Source organism: Echeneis naucrates, chromosome 17 (assembly GCF_900963305.1).
Source record: "Echeneis naucrates chromosome 17, fEcheNa1.1, whole genome shotgun sequence".
Classification (NCBI taxonomy): domain Eukaryota; kingdom Metazoa; phylum Chordata; class Actinopteri; order Carangiformes; family Echeneidae; genus Echeneis; species Echeneis naucrates.
This window is the reverse complement of record NC_042527.1, coordinates 5,295,044-5,313,388: the sequence shown is the minus strand read 5'-3', so window position 1 is coordinate 5,313,388 and position 18,345 is coordinate 5,295,044. Positions and strand designations below refer to the sequence as shown.

General features: G+C 41.9%; 1 protein-coding gene across 1 annotated transcript in view; it reads left to right on the top strand.

Annotated features, from left to right (window-relative positions):
* Positions 1–18,345, top strand: part of cdh24b (cadherin 24, type 2b) — a 163,586-nt gene that overhangs the window by 59,243 nt on the left and 85,998 nt on the right. Inside the window, exons 3-4 of the mRNA XM_029524683.1 lie at positions 10,114–10,175; positions 11,247–11,339. Coding sequence (XP_029380543.1) covers positions 10,114–10,175; positions 11,247–11,339 — 155 coding nt within the window. The remainder of the gene's footprint in view (positions 1–10,113; positions 10,176–11,246; positions 11,340–18,345) is intronic.

Sequence of the window (18,345 nt, the reverse complement as noted above, 5' to 3'; positions counted from 1 at the left end):
ACCCACCTAGAAAAACATTGGCTCAAACCAGATGAGCTGCACGACACAAAGAATTGCTGCCCTGGTTTAAGCTGATCACCTCAAGAAAGTTGACATGAAACAAAACCAGGGATGTATTTATGTATGTAGTACATTCAGTGTCTTAATAATCATTGGTTGTAGCCATACAACATAGTCAAAGTGACTGAGTAGAACAATATGCTTCATTTTTATGTTAAAACATTTCCAATCAGTATTGATATACAAGCCAGAAAAATGACTGCACTTGTCAGAGTGAAAATCTATCTGAGATAAAATCAACTTTGTGTTTTATGTAAAAAACAACCCTCACTTAAGACGTTACAGTGTTTGTCTCCCACATCATATCCTCCCAATTTAGCGTTTTTTCTTCTCTTGCTGAGTCCTTTTCTCTCAAATTGCACCATGTGCTTTGAAGAGCATTTATTATGGTAATTTTTCTTGTACTACTCCATTAGTGGTGGACTCTAATCATATGACAATCTACCTGTTAGTTGTTTAAGACATGCTATTTTACTGTCAACACTAAAAGGGAAAATTTCTACCCACTAGTTATTTAGACCTGACGTAAGAGACACTATATATACACAAACCACTAAAGATTGATATTCAGAGAAATGGAAAATCCTGGAAATTAAGTTTTGCCAGCTCACGGCATCTGAAGGACTCTGTAGCACCAGCTTTGGCAGGTCAGGCGGAGAGAGTCTGAGGCCATTTGGAAGTGACCGTTCACCTCACTATGTCAGCCTCCTCTCTGTATTTCAATGTTCACCCATGTCAGGCCCAATTTTTCACCAGTTAACCCAAACATGCATGTCTTTGGATGGTGGGCGGAAACTGGAGTACCCGGAGGAAACCCAAGCCTGCTGCCTTTATAATAAACAATTCAGCTGTAAATAAGTCCTGAATGACAAAACACACTGAGAAAAAACACACAGCAAATACACACACACGTATCTGCTTTTTATGACATGACAATTCAGTTTTTCCTATAATGTGAGGAATGGGAAAGTTTGAGTAAAATTAAGTAGTTTTGTGTGGTTATTGCTTTGTAGAGCAGATGCTTGACATGGAATGCCTACCTTTTAACAAAAATGCATACACTCTAAAATCTATGCATTATTTATAGTTTTGAAAGGCCTAAATGAGAGGCACTAAATCACAGGCGTTCAGTGGGTCAGTGCTGTCACAGCTGCCATATCCACCAGCTCTTAGCCAGCACTTTACCTTACGACCAGACGAGTCAGACTCAGGACCACTTGAACCCCTGCCAAGGCAGTAAAATATGGGCCACAAATATTGTCCCTGTCGCGACCTATTGGCAGGTCCGCTGGCATTGTGATTCCCTGGACTGTCTCCTGTCAGGATTTATTTGATCTTTATGCCAGCGCTCACAGTTTATATACTGTAGCCTAAGATAAAGCAGCAGCAGAGGAGCTTGAGTTCACACAGCACAGCAGAGCTATTCATCTGTTAAGTAAATGGAAATGTACACATTTGTAAATTAAAACAGGTGGCACAACTCAAACCATTTTTTATGTAGAGATTAGATGTTTACATCCAGGTGGTGCCAGTTCGCTAAGCGCATCAACAGACTTAATGTACAATAACTTGCTGTTAGAGTGTGGAGTAAAAAAGATAAATAAAAGGTGTAAAAAAAGTAAGATTTTGATTGGATTACATCATAACAAAAACTGTTACAAAACACCAATATTAATAGCCTTAAGGACCGATGAAATTAGCAGGTGTAGTATATTGAAAATGCCATATATTTGGGTTTTCTATTTTTTGCCCGTAGTTAAAGAATTGTAACATTTATTCGAACAACGAGCGTTTCGCGTTCACGAACGTCCACGCAGTTATCGTCACAGTTGTGCGCTGTGACGTTACAGAGTTCGTTCTGGTTCTGCCGTGGGCCAGCTCAGCGGAAACAAGTTCAGGTCGGAGCAACATGCTCACTGTGGTCCTCCCTTTTGACCCCCCCAGGTACGGTACAAATGGTTTTTCTACCTTCCAGCATCTCCAATGCTTTAATATATGTTTGCCGACAGTTTGACTTAATTTTGAGACGCGCAGTCGTTTCGCTAACAGATGTTTTAAGTTAATTGTCTCCACATGCTAGTCGAAAAGCTAACTTGTATTAAGGAGGCTCCGGTTCGCTGTAGTTTTCTATCCGTGGGTTTAGCTGACGTTAGCCTCCTTTAGCATAATAACGCCTTTAGATACTGTTACGTGCATTAGCCGGAGCATCCGCAGTGAGCGAGCGGTGCTAGTGGAAATGTGTTCAAGCTCGGTACACGGTCCCGGCGGGGTCCCCACGTTTTGTCAAATCCCGTTTTTAAGGACGTGTTAGAGTGTGTTTGTGTGTTAGGAAACGAGCAGGCGAAAGAGAGTAAATTGTAAAACTGTGTAGAAGGTTTTGTTAATGTACTGCTGTAGAAGAGCGTCAGCAGGATTGTCTATTCATTCTCCAGGAAAAGTGAAGGAGATTTATAGATTTTTTTTTTTTAAATCATATTATGAGTGAAGTGAATTTCTGTTTCTATGAAATATGTTGACCGTTTTAGAATTTATATATAGTTATATTTCTTTATGTATAATGTTTTATTTACTTGTTTGCTGCCACTTTTATATTGCAAAATATTTTGGCATTGAGTTTACATTCACATATCAGATAATTAAGAGAGAATGCAACAGGAAATTTTATATCACTGGAGATCAGAAATAAACAAGTTCAAGCATTAGCAAGAGGCTAACTGTGGCTGTTGTGTCTTGATCCACAGAGAGGGCACAAACTGTTTATATATTGGTATATATATTGTTGCACAGTGTTTTCCTGTGTGTATAACATTGTTGGTGGTCCAGATTACCCGCAGGCCTGGTACTGCTAAAACACACCTGCAGAAACAACCTGCATAACATCGCTAACTTTGCAAGGTGTTATATGACTCTAGTGCTCAGTCAAACAGACTTTAAGCCTCCACTGGGGGAGCTTGAGAGCATTAAAGAACTTAAAGGGGAGGTGGAGCACTGAATTGCTAAATGGAAGCCCACTCTATTCAAAAATTATTTGACAAAGATTGAAAATGTAAACATATAAAAGAAAAAGACGTACTGCGGTGTTAGCTAGCGTCAATGAAGAGGGAGAATCCTCCAATGGGTGCTGACTCCAGGGTTTGCAGTGAGCATTTTTGGAGGAAGATTATACAGAGATTAAAACCTTTTAGTCAGGCAAATGATTTGTTCACCGGACCAACAGACTAAAGCCTGAAGCTGCGCCCCCTGTTTTTAATTTTAATGCTTATAGCCCGGGTTAAGGTCACCCCAAACAATCGGCAGCCCTGCAGCCTCTTTCTCCCGTACTACTGGTTTGTTAACTCAGTGTATGGGCAATAGGACAGGGCGAATCAAAAGGTCTGTCCAGCTTTCCATTTCCGAAAATGTTTTCTTCAAAACAAATGCCTCCTTTGTGCTTCAGACTCGCCTCGACATCCAGGCGCAAACCAGCCAACCAACATGGTGACTTGCATGCTAAACTTACGAAATGCATCCATAATATCTATGGTTTTACAGCTTTTTGAGAGCACATTTTTGTGTTAATTTAATTGAAAGTGTTAATTTTAATATAGCTGAACACCAGCATCGCCAAGATTATGCACATTTCAACATTAGCAAAAAATTACTGTCAAAATCTGGTTAGCTAAATTAAGAGTCAAGGGCTCTACATTACAAAGAGCTATAATACACACTGCCATTGTCTTTGTTGGTTTCGGACAGCTGTCGTTGTTTAAATTGCACCCATGTGATAGCACATGAGTGTGTGATTAACCAACAAAAATTTGAACATTGGCAGAGTATTTCACTGCTATCGCAATCTGGACTTATTGTCAAGCTATAATGTTCAACCACAGAGGCACAAGCAGTCTTTTCTGAGAATTTGCTTCAGATGTTGGAATAAGACAAGTGGCTCATTAAAGGACAGTGCTCTAAGGTCACAGTTACTCTCTGTGGCATATTGTGAGTTGCATAATAAGAGACTGTTACTGCTAAGAGTCTGATGTGGTCACTGACCATTATCTGCATTTTCATAATGAAAATGTATGTCTTCTCATAAAATATAATAGATGTCTAATGATTTGTGCCATAATTGTGTGTGTGTGTGTGTGTGTGTGTGTGTGTGTGTGTGTGTGTGTGTGTGTGTGTGTGTGTGTTGTTGTTGTTTTCTCCCACATTTTGAAAAACCCCTCTTTTAGGGTACTTCCTCAGCATGCACCAGAAAGATGGCTCAGTTTCTGTAGGAGGACAGCTGGATGAATAACTGGATTTATGAATATGTAACTCAGCCTTTTATCTTATTGTAAAAATTGTTTTATTCCATCTTCCTTTGCGAGTTGGTTCTATATTTTGAAATTCATCATTCTTACTGGATGTTCTACAATCCTCTGACTTGTGTCATTTAATGTAACCTCATTGATCTAGCTGAAAGCCAAGCAAATCCGAAACCCCCTGTTGCTGCTCTGTTGCACAGTCTTTTAAGTCTTAATCTCAGCAATAGGCAAACAGCCACCAATAAGTGGACGGAATTTCACAGCTCTTCTGCCATGTAACATTGTAAATTCATACTGCTTTTTCATTTATTTATTTATTTATTTTTTACTGAAAAGCTGGTGCTGTCACGTGTGTTTACCTGCTGTTGCTTCTCTCAGTGCCCTCTGCAAACCACTAGCCTATAGGGAATTATCTTATATCTTATCCATAGGTTGATGCGATACACCCTCCCATGGGAGGTCAGTGCCAGCTGTAAAGTATATTACTAAGGCTGAGGTAGAGACAAGGGTGAGGAGACTAAGGCTAAGAGGGTTTCATACATTAACGGACGAAAACCCTGCTGCTTTTCACCACCTCATAGACTGACAAGTCTGCTTTCATCTGCAGAGGTTCAAGGCGAGCACAGGCTTGCTTTACGGTGATTTGCACTTAAAAATTACACAGTTGGTCGTCTTAGGATGGCATGGCCTTCCTCTCTTGCTGCCGCCCCTCCACCTACACCTTTTGCTTTCTTCTCTCTCTCTTGCGCATACACAAAACGCCCATGCATAATTCTTTTGGGGTGGCTGCTGCTTCTCCTCACTCTTGATGTGAGAGTGTTGGTTCTTTCTCTTTGACTTGACTGCATCCACTGAGGCAGTCCTTAGAGCTTGCTTTATTTTTCCTAGCATGGTAGATATAAGTGGTAAGAGGAGGATTTCTGTGTGTAGGACGTTTTTATGTGTTGTCATGAAAGTATGTTTGAGAAGCTGTGTGAATGTGGCTTTGTGAGTCTAGGGATGTATTTTTTATTTTTATTCTTCATCTTCTTTAGAATGTTTTGTGAACAGGACTTGAAATCAAACAATGTATGTGTACGTTGTAAGTATATGTGTGTGTAGGCATGCACTTCTGCTGCATAACCAGGAGAGGGACAGAGAGTGAGAAGATAGACAGCAAGTACGGAGGTGAATCGTAATTAAAATTTTCAGTCTCGTTAAGTTGGTGACAGCTTGCAATCGATGGTGAGGATCTGCCTCCAATGCTAACGATCCAAAAGGTCATTCAAGTTTTAGGTGGGATAGGACCAGTAAGGGGAAAAGTAATTAAGATATTTATGGCCCAAATGAATCAGTTCACTGAGAAATTTGCTGTAGGTGCACAGAACTTAACAAAGAAATTCAGTACAGTTAGATTATGTGATTTAAACTCTTTGGGAATGCACCTCAACTATACATTTCATAAACTCTAATTAGGAAAAGGGAGCTCCCTGTAGCTACTGACTGTAGTATCCCATCATCTTTATTTACTCTATGTAGAATCATGGTACTGTATGTAAAGGCTGTGGGTGGAATCTCCATACTGAGCCTAGCTGGTTCATAAGGATGAAAACAACAATTTTGTTGTACTATTACTTTATATAAAACCCTAATGAGGAAATATGACCTCCCTTGTGCTTTAACTCGGAGCACCCAATTATCTTTACTCACTGCTGTGCATGTAGATGCACCCAGGGTAATACCATTACACTAGCACTCCCCAAAGGTAGTATAATATGAAGGCTGCGACAAAGATCAGTACATTACAGAAATGCCTCAACTCTGCTCTGAGTGACATTTCGGCCTTGAAAATTGTGTGAAAGATAAAAGAATTGAAGAATAAAAGCATCTTTTTTGGAACTCCTGCTTTGGTGTTTCAAAGAATCTCACACTGACAGATACGCCCATACAAAAAATGCTATAAATTTGTGCTCAGCTGGTGACAGGGCCATGTTGAGATTCTGTCCTGTATCTCGCCACCTGCCCCAGGCTTGTTAACAAGGTGCCTGTGGCAATGATTGCTTGGCCATCAAACTCCCAGCTGACAAGTTCCTCTGGGAGAGAAAGGAACACTGTCATTGAATTCACCCCAATCACCTCCTCATGCTGTGCACTGGAGATAATATGCGTCCAACCTCGGCCTCACGTCCCCTGTAATGGCCTGTGACGTTTATGTACATCTTATTCTATAAAATCTGCCCTGCCTTTCGCAATTGTCTCGTGTTAGCACTGAATATATCCTGCCTGCAGCATTTTATTTTATTTGATGACTGGAATTATGTGTACAATTATGATGTTGTAGCCTGTCGTTAAGATGATAGCCAGCGAGACACCTGTCACTTCCAATGTTGCAAGGCCGAGGAAGGAGATTGGCTGATTGATTGAAGCTTGGAAGTGCATAGAGGGTGAGGGATGCAGTGACAGGCATGTGATTGACACAGATGAGAGGGAAAGATGATATAGGAGCGAGCAGCTGTGAGGATGGGATGCTAAAACAATGGTGAATGAAAGAGAAGGGATAGAGGGAGATTTACAGAACTAGATCGGCCAAAAAAGAGACAGGTGGCAAGTGGGAGAGGTGGCAAAAGAGAGGGGGGGGCAGATAATCTTTTTTTTTTTCTCCTTTCTATCTGGCTCATCAAAAGGATTTGCTTAGAGAAAGAAAGGCTGGAAGAACGGCAGCTGAAGATATTAAAGAGAAGCTGAGAAGAGAGAAGGGTGAAGAGTATTCCATGAGGAACATCCCAACTTCAGTCATGCCCCAGTGAATGTGCTGACAGGGTCTGTCTGAACCACAACGGAGCAAGTGTCAGACACCCAGAAAAACCATAGCACGCTGCACAGGACAGGATGAAACTGGCACTACTTAGCACACAAAACACACGTTTCACAAAATGCGCAGAACACTGAAGATAGTTTTACAGAGTTTGATAGTTTTGACTGAGGGGAAAAATGAAATTTAAAGGGGCAGTCCATCGGTCTTGGGATAAAAACAGTTGTATTATGTCATCTCTGGATGAAGGGTTAGAGAAAATCAACCCTTTTGATGTCATTATTTACCTTAAAAGAAAGCCTCCACAATAAAGGAAAACACACCTTTCATAAGTAAGTTTCATAAGTAAGTTGTTAGGCCATTACATATGTGGACCCTACTGAAGGATGATGTAGTTTAATCCAAAGGAAATTTTGAATAATCTGTGACAGCACCATGGTCCCCCACAATACCATAACAGGGCCAGTAAATCACCTGGCTTTAGAGGTCCAGCTTTTAGGTCTGTGCTGTCATCTTGTAATATCAGTTCTTCTGCTTATGGCGCCTCTGAACTGTAATGTACATACATTTCTGTAATGAGTGGAGTTTGCACCGCAGCCATGCAATATAGTCCTAAAATGTCTGCAGACTGTTCTGTTTTGGAGGGTGCTGGAGCCAATCCCAGCTCACATTGAGCAAGGTTGGGGTACACTGTGGACAGGTTGCCAATCCATCGCAGGACCAGAGCAACCGGAGGGAACTCCCCCTCGACACAAACATCACACAGAAAGGCCCCAGGCCTGGGAATTGAACCCACAACCTTCTTGCAACTATGAGGCAACTATGCTGCCGTGCTGCCTTAGGAAAAGTTTCCCTTCTGTTGTTCTCACTGATTACTGTACCTATGCATGTTGGCCTTGAGGTTGGCGTGCACAGTTTTAGTATGTTGCCATGTTTTGTCACAGCATCCATCCATAATTTTTACTCCTTTCCTGTCTAGGCTGGAGCCAGTCCCAACTGACACTTGGTGGGATACACATTGGACGGGGCGTCAGTCCTTCACGTGACCAATGTACAGAGACAAACAGCTGTTCACACTCACACCTATGAGCAATGCCATGAATCACCTAAATCTGCTGTGTTTCAACATAGGGAGGAAATACCTGTAGCGAGAATGTGCCAACTTTACACACAATTGCTTGAACCCAGAACCTTTCAGCTGTGAGGCCAAACACACTACCACTGTGCCATCCTGTTTCCAGAACATGTGTTGTTAAATTGATGTTTTCAGAATTTTTCTGTGCCCCTTTTCATGTTTTTTCATAGGTGGCTGTGTGTTGAGCTCTCAGGGCCACTGTCTTGACATATTGACCAGTTTCTAGCACTGTATGTTTTTTCCAGCATTTTTTTCCATAGATCTTCTTTTTTTCTGCCTGCTCAGCATTTTCATATGTGCAGCCGAGCATGACTGAATGTGCATCTGCATTATATTCCTCCACTCATTTAGTAATTTTTTTGCCTTCAGTATCTATGCTACAGTTAGAATGTGGAGTGATTGTGGCCATTTACCAGGCAGAGGGTACGCCTGGTGAAAAACACTGCTTTGTTGTTCTTTGAGAAACGCAGGATCCAGAATTTCGAGGGCTTGAACCATCCTTGGAACTAAAAGTCTTTTCAAGTTAAAAATTTCCTGAATTGAACAAGGAAAAAAGGTTTTTGTTTTAATTCAATCTGGCAAGTCGTCACATTATCAACTTGTCAGATGGGTAGGTGGATGTAACTGAAATACTCTTGAACTGTGCCTGCTATCATCTTTAAAACAAGCACATAGATTGATATCTGACATTTTGATTTGGTTTAGGATTTCCACTCAAGGATCGAGTGCATGCCAGACATGCTGCAAGCTTGAGTCATGCATGATGTGAGTCGAGGAACCTTTGAGATTGCTCACAAGACACTGTTCACAACAAAGTGCATCTGCATTGACATTCAAGCTGACTGCTCAAATCACAATATTAATCCAGCTAGTTAATCACACATCAAAGTGATGCGAAACTTGTTTCATATCATAGCTGGTCCCCTTTTGCACAGCAGGTAGCAATCCTTGACAGTCATTTCCACTAATAAAGGCTCAGAGAGATTTCTAATAGTGTTATCCTATCTTTTTTCCCCATGTAGAATAGTGTGATGATAACTTTGTCTGTCTATTATATGTTAGAAAAAGCACTTGGGTCATTATGAAGGTATAAATTGATGTGTGTTCTGGGCCCAAAAAGCCCTTTGTGCGTGTGAAAATGTGATTGCTGCTCTGTTAAAAGGTCTGTCCTGTCTGCTTGTCTGTGAGTTCTCCCACCTGTCTGTGCCACAGCACTTTTAATTAACGCCGTACAATGATTAAAGTTTTAACTTAATTATCTTTATCTTTTCTCTCAGGGTGTTCAGCCCTCTGTGGAAAAGTGAATGAGACGCTTCGCAATAGGAGTGGGGAAAAAACTACAGTGAGCTGCTTGGTGAGATAGAGGAAGATATTTGGCAACAGGGGAAAAAAGGAGTGACTGACACTTGCCCTCCAGCTCAGTGTGAAGGGCACAGTATGGGAGAGTGAGAGGAGGAGCATAAAAAGAGGGAAAAACCAGGGGAGAATGAAGACAACAGGAAAACAAGTCCTGCCTCACAGCAAACCTTGCTCAAATTAGGACGTCTCTCCTTAAGACAAGATGATTACAAGAAATATGCTCTTATTGGTTTCCCTGTGCCTGTTGGAGGGACTTGTGCAAAGTTCCTCTGCCAGTAAAATATTACGGAGGAGAGGAGTGGGTGGATTGCACTTGGGGAAACTTGGCGAGGGCAGAGCTGCAGATCAACGGGATGCAAGTGTGGATGCAAATGCAATGCCCGTGGTGACTCTTAGAAACCTAATCAATCATGAGCCGACAGGGGACACCGGGGCTTTTTCTTATTCCAAAATTTTGCCAAATCATGCAACTCCATCTGTAGCTAACAAGGAGAGGCAAACTTTCAAGCCCAAGTGTGAGGTTGACTCAGTCGGTAAAAAGGAAGTGGCTGCGCACAACAAGGAATTAAACCAGGAGGTGAAGAAGCTGAAGAACAACACCAAGACCGCTGAGTCTACCAAAACAGGGACACCATTGACGATCCATCATAAACTAGATCTACACTCCAATAAAACAAGGTTTAAATCAGTCTCCAGATCCAGAAGCAGGCCTGATTTGGGTGTCCATACGACAGGTGTGCCAGGGAAAGGATTCAGCATAGATCCAAACCGAAAGCTAAACCTCACTGGCAGTTACGGGGTCCTGAAACTGCTGTCCAAAGAGAACTTAGTTAGGATTGTCAACTCCCAAATGCAGAGCGTTCCTAGCTTGAACTTTCCTAGCAAGGGTAGTCGAAGCAGGAAGAGAGATTTGATTGACGTTAATCACGGACAGTTGGAGGCTCAAAGAGTTCCCAAACAAGATATGGCTGTCACTCATCCTCATCTTGGATTTGATAATCAGACTGCATTCCCTTATGTAAGCCCAGTCACCACTCCAGATCTGAATCGAGAGCAGGGAACTGATGCTCGTATTTATCCGCTAAGTGAAGTCAAGCCAGCCTTAGGTAAAGGGCAAGAAAACCTGGGAATGCAGGATTCAGATAATGGCGAGAGTGAGAGCAAACGCCTTGTCCATGTTCTGTCAACACCTCGCAGCGAGGTCAGTCTCAGCCCTCAGGAAGGAGCAGTGTTCAGCCAAACCCAGCCACCATTTACAACCAAACATCTCCCACTGTATGCTCCCTCTGAAACAAATGATTCTCCATCTGTGCTGACAATGCAACACCTGGGATTAAGACTGGGGAACAGAGCAGGAGATTCCCATAGAGACCCATTAACAGAGTCAGTTCACACTCCTCAAACAGAACTCAGCACAGCTCAGTACCCTGCAGATGAAGACAAGAAGCTTGTCAACAGCAGTCACATCCTGAAGCTCCATCCAGCCCCGGAATGGAGCCACGACGCAAAAGACCCTGAGATGCAAGCTGTTGATCCAAATGACGGGAACAGTCTTGTGTTTGAAGAGGCGGAGAGGGAGGTACAAGAGGAGGCACGTAATCGTGTGCAGGGGAAGGGATCACGTTCTCGCAGCAGAAGGAGCTGGATCTGGAACCAGTTTTTTGTCATTGAAGAATACGCTGGGCCTGAACCAGTTCTCATCGGACGGGTAAGGAAAAAAGAAAATCTTCATTCATCATTTACAAAGGCTGTGAACTGTTTAATGAATATTTAAGATAGTGCTTTAAGTCTCTTGTGTGGCTTATTTAACCTTAGGTCCACTACAGGAAGTGGATAGCATTTAAGCCCACAGTTTTTTGTGCATAGAATTTGGAATTGATTTACATCGGTCCAGTTTGATCTGGTGTATTCAGGAAGCCATAAAGACTCCAATGAATCAATGGCATAGTGAGGCACAACAAAAGCCACAGCTCCAGTCTGCTCAAGGGGCTAGTCGTGATCACTACCAATCTGCCCCCGCCAATGGGAATTGACATGTCCCGGAGAATTAATAGCTGTACTTTTTCCTCTTACCATTGATCCTCCCCCAGGCAGAAAGCAAGAGTAGTCTGAGCGCTCCCTCATTTCACTGTAGATCAGATCTGTCAGTTTTCTTCCCTCATGGTCAGAGGTCCTGCTAATGCTATTTCATTCAGACTGATTTACACTTGGTTTGACAGGATTTATCACTGCATTCTCCCTCAGCTCAACACGCACAGGGCTGTAGGTCTATTGCTCTGCTATGTAATTTATTAGACATTGGACGTCTCAACCCCACAACCCAACACACCCCCCTCCTCTTTTGAAATAGCGGGCAGATGAGCATGGAGGAGGTCACGTTGACTGGACAGAAGGTGTCTCGCAGCCCTTGCACTGTAATGGCTGCACTCTTGGTCCTCAGCATGTGCCAACTGTCTCAGTACCCAGCTGCGGTAGATGAGCTAATTTATAAGCTTGTGTGGCCAGTTTGCTGAGCAAATGAATAGTAATGATCCCTGCGTGACTGCTGCAGGGCTGTTGGAAACCACAGAATAAGAAGTTGGTGTGCTTGTGGATGTGTGTGTTTTCTAAAGTATGGCTGTTGGTTAAAAGCTTCAGCTCAGCGGGCAGTGCCTCACACTTGATAGACCAAATGGCCTAAATTGCTTTTTGTTTTTAGATTTTAATATCCAGGTGCACACAGATGGGCAGAGCTCTGCAACCCTTCCTGTGCTGTCTCCTTGAGTACATCAATGATGACCCAATATTCAATTTGGCCCCCTTTAGTTTTACTTTTGCACTATAACTGATGATGGTCTGAAGTGAATGTGATGAGGCTCTGTTAGTGTCCATGGAGAAGATGCAAAAGCTAATGGTTCAGCTTACAGAAGGCACTGCATGTAAAGCCATTAGTGCCAATCTGCTGTGTCAAGCAGGTATTTATGCCAGCACATTGTATGGCACTCAAGGAGGGAACAATGCCAGGACACACACACATGCCCATATGATAGTGCTGACACTTGGAGTACACCCAGAATACTGTTTTGTCTGTGTGTGTATGTAGAGAGATGTGTATGATTAGTACCCTAGTGTATTAGACAGTGACGGCACACAGGAATAATGCTCTTATGGATCTTAATACGCTTATGAATTTTTAATCTCCTGCTCTGCTCCAGTGTAGGCCACTGCTATAGGCAGCGAGATCAATGCAGACATGCTTCCTTGTTTTTCCTCCTCTTGGGGACCTGATTGTGCTTTAACAGAGAGAGCGGTGATGGAGGGTTTGAAGAAATTGACAGTACAGGCCAGAACGACCCCACCTGCCATGTCCAACTCAGTCCAAAATTCAGGAGGAATCTGCTTTAGCCACTGTTGCCTGTGACTCAAAACACGTCTCCTGCAGTCTAGTATGGCACAGATGTTCACAGACAAACCGTGTACATCTGAAGGTGATATCCCCCCAAATTGCGGACTCCAATCTACCCGCCTCTGATTAATGCTGTTTTTATGTGTGTGTGATCTCGGACAATTTGGTCAGGATAAATCTCCAGTAAAGCTGGACACAAGAGCTAAGACTCTAATCTGTGATGTTGATGAGATACAAAGGCTCTGCTGCTAAACTGATAATGAATTATGGACCAATATTGTGAACACAGTGGCAGCGTCCAGTGCAAGTTTCTAGGGATGTTCATAAGTGCTTTCTCTGATTTTTCTGAAGACTTATCTGAACAGATCGTGTAGTGATTAGAACAAACAGCTGATGAGTTACCAGTTGATAATTAGCTGCTGTTGGAGAGATCCTTGAGATGTTTTTATCCTGTCAAAATCTAAGTTTTTCTTTATTTTAGCATCTTGCTTTCGAAGAATCGTTCAGGTTCGTGAGAGTTGCCATAAAAGGCAAGGCACACTCTTGAGTAGTAAATTGTCTAAATCGGTCTCCTGCTTTTGATCAACACTCTCTAGTTTGCGCTCTTACTTGCACACAGACGCACGCACACTGAGCCTTACAGATGATGCAGCGTTACTATATTTTCTCACTCTGGAGTGCGTCTTCCCTGTGATAATTGTGAATTTAATTGATGCTGTCACATGGTCTGTAATGGGGTTTCGAGTGATTGCAGAGGCAGTGCAAAAGAAACAGATTTTTCTTGAGGAGAAAAGGCGCCTCAGCAGAGCAGGGAAACGTGACGAGTATAGTGGCTTTGTCTATGAAATTCATACATGTTTATCTTGCCTTGTTTCAGCTTTCATTCAACACAAGTTACAGCGCTACCTGGCAAGTCGGTGAATATTCATATATATTTCTTCAATGCAACAGGAAATTGACTAAGAGCTATCATCCTCATTAGCATATGATATTATTAATATCAACATGAACATACGTAATACATAGTTTGTGAAATGTGCCTGTATAACACAATTAAAATAATTTTCTCTGCCATACATGACATTTACAGCATGGTCAGAATATACAGTATGTAGGTATCAATTTGAAGTAATAAGTACCCTCAAATTGTGATACAGTGAGAAATTCAGTCAGTTCTTAGTGAAGCATATATTTAGCTTACTTATTATGTTGAACTGTTCATTAACATTCACTGTAGAAAATTACTCTTCAAAATGCAGTTAAAGGATTCTTCCAACCTGAGGGCATCCAAAGATGTATAAATAACACGGTTATTGACCATTCTGTTGTTCTAACTCATGCGCCTCTGTGCAGTGCCTCTAGGTGCAGTGGATGCACTCATGATATTCTGAAAATGCTTGTAGGAAGTCAGTAGTATGATGGAAAACAAGAAGGCTGTAACAGGAAGTTGTGCTGGTGCTGGTGTTGGAGACTGCACTACATGTAAACGCTCACACACACCTCCTGAAAAAAGAACTAATCAATAATAATTAGAAAAAATGTCCCCCTTGTAAACAGCTCTGTGTTGTGGTGTGCTTTCATTCTAACTCTTCCTGTAGAAATTATTTAGCCTGCAGGTTTGAGCTCAGCAGGGGTGAGACAGCAATTAGAGACTGAGACTTGTGTCGAAGAGAGGGAGGAGAGATCGGGGGGGATAACAAGACAGGGGAGAGCAAGTGCACCAGGCAGGGACCAAGAGAAGGGAATGATGGAGAAGACAAGGGGTAAAACCAGAGAGAGATTTGAAAAGAGAGAGTGTAATGTGTCCAGTCCAGTGAGGGCATCGGTAATAGCATGTGGATATACTGAGTGGATGGTTGAATGGGGGAGAGGGAGAACATGTAAGAGAGTTAGTGAAAAAAAATGGAGGAAAAGGAGTGAAAGATCACACACATTTCTAAAGCTGACCTTGCAACCTGTAAAGGCCTGAAGCAAGTTGAAGAAAGACAGAGTCGGGGGGGTTATGAAAAGAGGCAGCTGGCAATCAAGGGAAGAGCAGGAGGGAAATGCAAGAGAGTAGGAGAGAGTCAGAGAATGGAGAGAGTGGTTAAATACCATGTTATTGCAAGCCCCTGTGGAGGCCAAATTCAAATGTGCTTCGGTGCTGAGTGGGTGCAGGATCACATAGAGAAAATAATAGACGGGATGACTGAGGGAACAGGGCTAGAAGGGGAAAAGAAGAGGATGAAAAGAGAAGAGTCTGTGGAGTCTATTAAAGATGGAATTCAAAGGAAACTCATGCTTCCTTTCTGTTCTTTATTTCCAATCTTCCCCCTCTCTTTATGCCCTGTGTTTCATCTTGGGATAATGTTGAACAAATCAGCAAAGTGAGCATGTGAATTTAAAGCATCGTTCTCCCAGATGTGAGAATGGCACTATTTTATCTCTGAGAGCATATGAACCTCTTAGAATACGTTGACACCATTTTCAATTTGATATAAAAATGCAATTTGAGATAACCCTGTAAATGTGGGATAGGATGTGTGAAACCTTTGCAACCTGAGATAATGTAATAACGTAAAATGAAGTGCAAATTGGAGTTGGAGCAGGAATTATCACCAGAGGTTAACCCTTGAAGGTTAGCCATGTCAATAGTGAGAAATGCAGTGTGGTTTAAGTCTGTGAGTGTTAATGTGACATAGGGAGTGTGTGAAGAGGCTTTGCAGGAGCTGAATTCATGATTATGCATTGCCCAGTGTGAGTTCTGTGACCGTGACCTTGAGCTAATATTTATGCGTTGGCCACTTTTCTCTGTGGCCCTGAAGGAGCTTGTGAGTCATGGAGCGGAGGGCATGGGCAAGTGAGGAGGGTAGTCGAGGCTAAAGAAGAGAAGTGGTCATGTGACAGTGAGAGCGAGAGAAGAAAAGGAAATTATATTATAAAATTATAATATAAAAAAATTATAAATATAAATGATAAATATCAGATTATTAAACAAAAATTTTATATTTGTTTTAATCAGTCTGATGTACTCACATGTTAACCATAGTGTTGTCATGAATTTGGTTGTTGGGTAGGCCCATGAGGTGTGGACTTTTCTTACAGCAGCAAAGACTAGGGATGCCACCGAAAATGACCCGAAAGTGCATTTTTGGTTTTCGGCCGAAAGACTTAAATCACCAAAATAACACGGCTGAAACTTGTGATGACGCAAGAAAACGCGCAGGCAGCATGTCCGTGGTGTGGACTTATTTCACTATCTCGGAGAAAGACCCACGGATAGCGATTTCCAAAACATGCAATGATGAACTTTCAAGAGCGTTGGGTTTAATTTATCACCTGAAATCCAAACATCCCGATCACCATTCTGAATATGAGAAGAATGCGACACAGAAAAGGAAACTGACACGGAGCACGCCCACTCCGTCTGTGGCGGGTGTTTTTGTACAGGCAAGAAAGTTTTTGTTGGCCAAATTTTCGGTGCATCCCTAGTAAAGACAGCGACATTAGAAACCTAAATACAGATACAAGTTTCTATTGAATCAGAGCATGTTTTATATCAGTTTATTCTGGTCACTTAGTCGAATTCAAACAATAGCCTACAGCCATGCTAGCAGCACATAGTCTGCAATGCTCATTGTAAAGAAAATGAAGGAAGGATGAATAATGAGATCCTTAACAGTTGCCTTCTCTATGCAACCAGCCTTCTGTACTCATAACTGTTGAAAAATGAATCTGTTTTAAGGTGTGACAAAGCTATGGTTAACGGTCAATTAGATTTATGCTCAAATATTACTTTAGAGTTTTGGAAAAGATGTTTGTGGTGCTCAGAGAGTATATATTGTTTTTGTAAATGCAACAATGGCTGAAGCTATTGTCAAGCAGCAACCACCTTAATCCACTCCTGACAAGAAAACCTGCTCAGCAGCAGAGAAAAAGCAATATAAATCTACCCTTAAATTGTGCCTTCATTAAGGTTAAGGAAGCTTCCTCTCCATGGTCAGAGTAATAACCACATAGTTAGGGTTGAAAAACATTCAACATTAGCTGAAAAGAAAAAAGTAAGTTGATGCTATGATCGATATAAACAACCCTGCCAGTGTACTGTGGCCTTTATCAATCAGTGATAACCAATGCAGAAAATACAGCTGAGGATGATTATTGCTTTTCCCACCTGCTTCATTATGAATTCGGTGATGGACAGAGAAAAACCCTTTAGGACAGGACTGGACATTGTGCGGCTGCACGATCGCTTCTTCCTGCCCATGAGGTCAAGGAAAAACTGCACTGTTTTACTTTTGACGTGAAAGATTTGTCTCATAAGGCATAGGTTTAGTCTTTAACGATCATGCAGGCACAGATCCGGCTCAGACCACACAATGCCCACGTCTGGGCTAAAAATACAAATAAAATAATTTCATCAGCTTTTATTTTGAAATACCTGCATGGTTAATTGAAAAAAATGTTCCACCTCTTCTTTAGGAAGAAAGGGCTCAACCAGCTAACTTAAATCATCAACATTTAAATTATTTTAGTTGCCATATTGTACCCCCGACCTGGAATAAAAAGAGTAGTTATGTACGACAGCTGTACGACAGCTGGTGCAAGAATTGGTGAAAGGGCAAAAGTCTTGGACCACACAGTAGATGAGATGTATGACTGCAGAAGAAGAAACAGGATTAGTTGGGCAATAGGGCAGGGGAAAGCAGAGTGCATGGGTGATAGGTGACACCAGATGGGTGGGGTGAAAAGGATGAAGTGAATAGGTGAATATGTGAATAGGAAGAAACAGAGGGAGGGAATTGTCTCTTTATCTTGCAGAAACATGCAGACACATTGGTTAATTTTTTAATGCACCCTGAGAGGCATCCCAGAGCAAACACACACGCTAAAATAATTCAGCTGAACTGACAGACATGATTAATAAAGGATATAGTACATGCATGTACACCCCCATACATCTCATTATATAACCCATTACAACTATGTGACAGTATGCAGACTCCTCATACATTTTGCCACAGTTCAACACTGTTATCTATTTTTTGAAGTATAACAATGAAATACAATTGCAGTGCACTATATTTTGCTATTTCTACATGGCCAACATTAGTATGAGCAGTCATTTACTTCTCATCTCATAACTCTGTCACATCTTTTCTTCTATTGAAATCAGCATGCTAAGCAGCTAGCTGAACCATGTCTCCCCACTTTCTGCCAGTGACTCAATGCTGCCTTCAATCTGAGTTGAAGAAAAAGTCCTGCCAAGAGGATGCATCAACACTGTATCTTGTGAACTCAGTCATGGCCAAAACGCTTGAAAAACAATAATCACAACCATCCCACTCCT